General features: G+C 35.9%; 1 protein-coding gene across 1 annotated transcript; it reads right to left on the bottom strand.

Annotated features, from left to right (window-relative positions):
* Window positions 1–660: 660 nt before the first annotated feature.
* LOC148583704 (uncharacterized) lies at window positions 661–1,894 on the bottom strand. The gene is made up of 2 exons (XM_088510771.1): window positions 1,622–1,894; window positions 661–1,293 (listed from the first exon to the last, which is right to left on the bottom strand). Exons 1-2 carry the CDS (start codon window positions 1,892–1,894, stop codon window positions 661–663), a joined length of 906 nt encoding a protein of 301 aa, XP_088366897.1.
* Window positions 1,895–5,232: the final 3,338 nt, after the last annotated feature.

The raw sequence follows: 5,232 nt of genomic DNA on the forward strand, positions 1-5,232 counted from the left end.
TGTGGAGCTAAATTCCCAACTAAGGTTGGGGATGAAGCCTCACCGATGAAGAACAACATCACTTTTATGTAAGTTTTTATTATTCTGATTTTATTGGGTTTTATATTTCAATTGTTTTACTTCTAATCAATTGTGTGGAGTAATTCTTGGATATCTCTTGTGATTCAAGGATACATGTGATGATTTGAGATAATTTCATATGATTGATTGCTTGGCTTTTAACTCATAAAAATTGGATATCCCTTGTGATTTGTTCTACGGATACATCTGGTGTTTCAATTGAATTTGGATTCCTTTTGTGATTTGGTCAATGAATGGATACATGGGATGGTTTTGATTAATTCTTTGAAGCATAGTAAAACATATCTATGATTTAATTTGTGAGAACTTCGGATTAATATTGATGAACATAAAATATGTTGTTATGATTTGGTGAGTGTGAATTCCCAAACCTTAGTACCTTTATCCTTAGATTTACTTATTTTATTTAGTTTATGTTTATCCTTTAATTTTCAAAACTCAAAAATCAAAACCCTTTTGGAACTAGATTAGGATTTAATTAGTTTAGATATAAATTGCTCTTTCAACAATACAATTCTCTGTGGGATCGACCTCGCACTTGCAATCCATTAAACTACAATCGATTCGTGCACTTGCGAGTTAAATAAATTTGCACAACACATACATTGCATGTGCACATGGGGTTTCTGTTAAGTCTCGCTGTCTACAACCACAAGTTATCCTCAACAAATTGACAACATACTGCTTGTTATTGTGTGTGACTTTATATATCCCAGTCCCAGCATATGTGCTATAGCAATGCCCAACAACTTGTCCAATTTCATCCAATTTATCAACCACTATTGGACAAAGCCTACCAGTCATGGTTCTGATGCCATCTCGCTTTGTTTGATATCTCTTCATCAACTTCTTCCTTACCATTTCCAGCATGGATATGATTGGCAGGTTATGCACCTTCAGAATGTAGGCATTAAAGCACTCACACAGGTTCTTCACAAGTAGATCACACTTGGGGAATGTATTAAACCAAGCCTTGGACCATGAGCTTGGGTCAATCTTTGACAAATAGTTGTATGCATCCTGACTTATACGCTTCAATTCCTCCATTTCCTCGTGAAATTCAACTTTAGCGTATACTATAGCCACATCCCATAACTTATCCTTCAATGCCAGACCACGATGACCCATGTCTTTGTAGTTCGCATACAAGTACCTTACACAAAACTGGTGGTCACCTCCGAGAAGCACCACATCGAAAGCTGGTTGTAGCCCCTACACTCAGTCACAATAATAAACAAAAATTGGTTACCTTTTGACGAAAATAAAGAACAACCAAAACAAAGAAATATAATGAACTTAAATAATGATTACCTTTTGACTGTCAGAAATAAATGTCCATCCTTATGCAAGGGGTGCCAAGATCTGATAGCAATGTCTCAAGAAGCCATATCCAACTGTCTTTGGTTTTTGCCTTAACAACTGCAAGTGCCACTGGATACATGTTATTATTGCCATCCCTCGAAATGGCAAACAAAAGCTATCCCTTATAAGGCCCCTTTAAAAAACATCCATCTAACCCAATGATAGACCTACAACTAACTCGAAAACCTTTCTTCATGGTAGCCAAAGAGAAGTACAACCTATGGAAACATGTTGGATGGTCAGGTAAATGTATATCAACCTTCATCATCACATAACTACCCCTATTGTTTTGCCTAATTGTTTCACAATAATCCCAAAGCCTATTGTATTGAAGCTTAACTTTACCAAGAATCATATCCTCTGCAATTCTTCTAGCCCTATACATCTGGCAATTATTAACATCAACACCCCCCTTATCTTTGACTTCCCCAAGGATTGCCTTTAAAGGCATGTTAGGTTGTACTCTAAACTTGTCAATAAGTTTGTTAGCAATCCATGTAGATTTCACATTAGAATTCTTATGCTTCCTTGTACAAGTGTGTTTCGTCCATAATGATCTAACTTCAAATGAGTCCTCATCCTTACATTTACGACTGTACACCCTATACCTACAACCTGGATCCCTGCATACCACAATACATTTGGCTAGGTAATTGACAAGTGCCAAATATTGCATATGTGGACCCCCTAATATACATTAGTTAATCCTTTAGTTGTGTCGTTATTTAATGTTTTGATTTAGTTTTGTGTTTTTAGGGTTGTATAGGTTGTTGAAGAGAAACTGCAACTTTAAAGGGAAATTGCTAAGGTTAGAAGAAAGCTGGAAAAAGATCTCCTACAAGTGCGATTGAGCTCAAACCTGCTACGCTCGAGCGCCCCACAATCACAAACATACCACCAGCGTGCACGCAATGCACCGTGAGAGAAGATTCACATGCCTGAGTGTGATCGAGCGCACTGGCCATGCTCTCGAGCGCACTTGCCTAATAGCTATCGGGAAAGACTCCTTTTCCAAGCCCAATTGGGTTTTCAGTCTTATTTTGGGACTGGGAGACAGACCTCCGAATTTCCTAGGATTACTAGGGCTTTTATGACTCTCCTAAGCCTATAAATAGACTGCTACGCATTCAAGAAAGGATAGACGTATTTAGGTAGACAATTTTGGAGATAAAATGTAATCCAAAGTTTTTCTTTTTAGTTTAGTTTTTTTGAGGCTTAGGTTTAAGTTTTAGTTTCATAGTCATATGGAGCTAAATTCTCAACTAAGGTTGGGGATGAAGCCTCACCGATGAAGAACGACATTGTTGTTATGTAAGTTTTTATTGATCCGATTTTATTGAGTTTATTATTTCAATTGTTTTACTTTTTTTCAATATGTGGCATGATTCTTGGATATCTTGTTGTGATTCAAGGATGCACTTGATGATTTAAGATAATTTCACATAATTGATTGCTTGGTTTTTAACTCATAAAAATTGGATATCCATTGTGATTTGTTCTATGGATGCATGTGGTGTTTCAATTAAATTTGGATTCCTTCTGTGATTTAGTCAATGTATGGATACATTGGATGGTTCTTTGAAGCATAGTAAAACATATCTAAAAATTAAATTGTCAAAACTTCGGATTAATATTGATGAACATGAAGTATGTTGTTATAATTTGGTGAGTGTGGATTCCGCATCCTTAGTGCCTTTATATATTGATTTACTTAGTTTATTTTGTTTATGTTTAGTCTTTGAATTTTCAAAACTCAAAAATTCAAACCTTTTGGAACTAGGTTATGATTTAATTACTTTAGATATAAATTGATTTTTTTCAAAAATATAATTATCTGTGGGTTCGACCTCGCACCTGCAAAATATTATATTACAAATGATTCATACACTTGCGAGTATTAAAATTTGCACAACAAGTTTTTGGTGCCGTTGCCATGGCATTGTTCAATTTTTTAAACCAATTTATTTCTATATTAGTTTTATTGTTCTTCTAGTTATAATTAGGATTTTATTTTTCTGTAAATTGTTTTGTTTTATTCCTATTACTAAAAAAATAAAAATAAAAAAAGAGATTTTTCTTCTTTTTTTTTTTTTTTTTTTTGCTTGTTTTACAGTTTTGCCGTAGCACCTTCCGCACACCAACGCAAGTGCGATCAAGAGTAGTCCTACTACGCTTGAGCGCACTTGCAGCCGAGGCAGTAGTGGTTTAGTTGTGCACACCTGCGCTCGACAACTCCTGCTTAACCTCGAGTGCATCAACACCCAAGGCAGCACCACTAACGGGATCAACTCTACTGTGCTCGATCGCACCTAGCCTGCGCTCGAGCGCATCTCCAGAGGCAGCATAGCGAACTGCAGCAGTTACATAGATTTAAGCCAAAAATTTATTTTTCATCCTTTTTGTGAGCTTTTCAGTTTTAGTTTTTATTTTTTTATTGTGTTAGTTGTTTTTTTATTTTCTTTTCTTTTAAATTAATAATATTAATAATAATAATAATAATAAAATAAATAAAAAGATAATGGTTTATGTCTTATGTAGGATATTTGCATGCTAAAAAGTGAGAGTGATCATGGATTCTCAAGCTGAGATCAAAGACTTACGTGACAAATTAGAGCAAATTAAAGTAGCTAGATCTACCCTGACCCATTTTTCTCACACTTACACACCACATAAACCATATTCATACTACTCAAATCCTTATCATAGTGATAATAATTATCCATCCTAGGGACAATTTTCTAATTTTTCATATGAGCATATGAACACTAATTTCTCCAGCCCAGGGTTTGAAACAAATTCCAATTATTACAACCTGGACTGGAGCAACCATTATGATTTCTCATGGTCAACTTAGGTTACAGGAAATTATGCTACCCAATTTGATGAATTGCACCATTCAAACTATCTGTAGTTCGATAACCAAGTCATCCACCCTTCATCATATGATTATCCTCCTCGACAATCATTTGAAGAAACTGTCAAAGCACTCATACAGTCCACCACTCAAGCGCCACAGCCTGCACAATTGTAATCATCGGAAGACATGGTCAAAGTGTCCATACAGTCAAATAACTAGATAATACAAACTGCAACAATCTAGGCTAGAACTAAAAGAATCCATGCAAGAGATCAAATATGCCAACACTCAAGCTACCGTAGGGTTGGAAGAATGGATTGGCCAGAGAGGGAGAATGAACATCCATCTGAACATCAACTTGACCCAATAACTTTATATTGAGACAATAAGAGCATAGAGGATAACAATGAGGAAGAAGAGTTTCAAAGTCAATTGATGGCTGAAAGGCACTACATGATTGATGAGGATAAGTCTGAAAATTCTTATTATGAGCATGTCCAAGCCACAACCAACCTTGAAAGAGAGGAAAGTGCTACAAGAAATTATCTTCCTAAAGATGAGGTATTGCAACTTTGTCCAACTGCTCACATTGATGACTTAAAAAAAAGATAAGACCAACTCATGACAGCTAGGACTACCTATGCCAGAGTTATGAATGCTTGCGTACCATCAATGTTTTGTGAATATTGTTATAATCCTACTCACCACCAAAGCGAATGTCCATTCGTTTTACACAACATGATTGATGAGGATGAAATTGTGGATAGCAAAAAGGAGCAAAATGAGCACTCTGAGCAAGTTGAGCACATGAGAAAAGTGAGCCCCTAACAAGTCCTGATCTACCCAATGACATGGAAGTGAGTACTGAAGCTCATGGTTGCATCACTGTCCCTCTTGAAACACATTGATGTGCCAAATACTACCTCAATTAA

The sequence above is a fragment of the Corylus avellana genome, chromosome 9, assembly GCF_965113065.1.
Source record: "Corylus avellana chromosome 9, dhCorAvel1.hap1.2, whole genome shotgun sequence".
In the NCBI taxonomy this organism is placed as follows: Eukaryota; Viridiplantae; Streptophyta; class Magnoliopsida; order Fagales; family Betulaceae; genus Corylus; species Corylus avellana.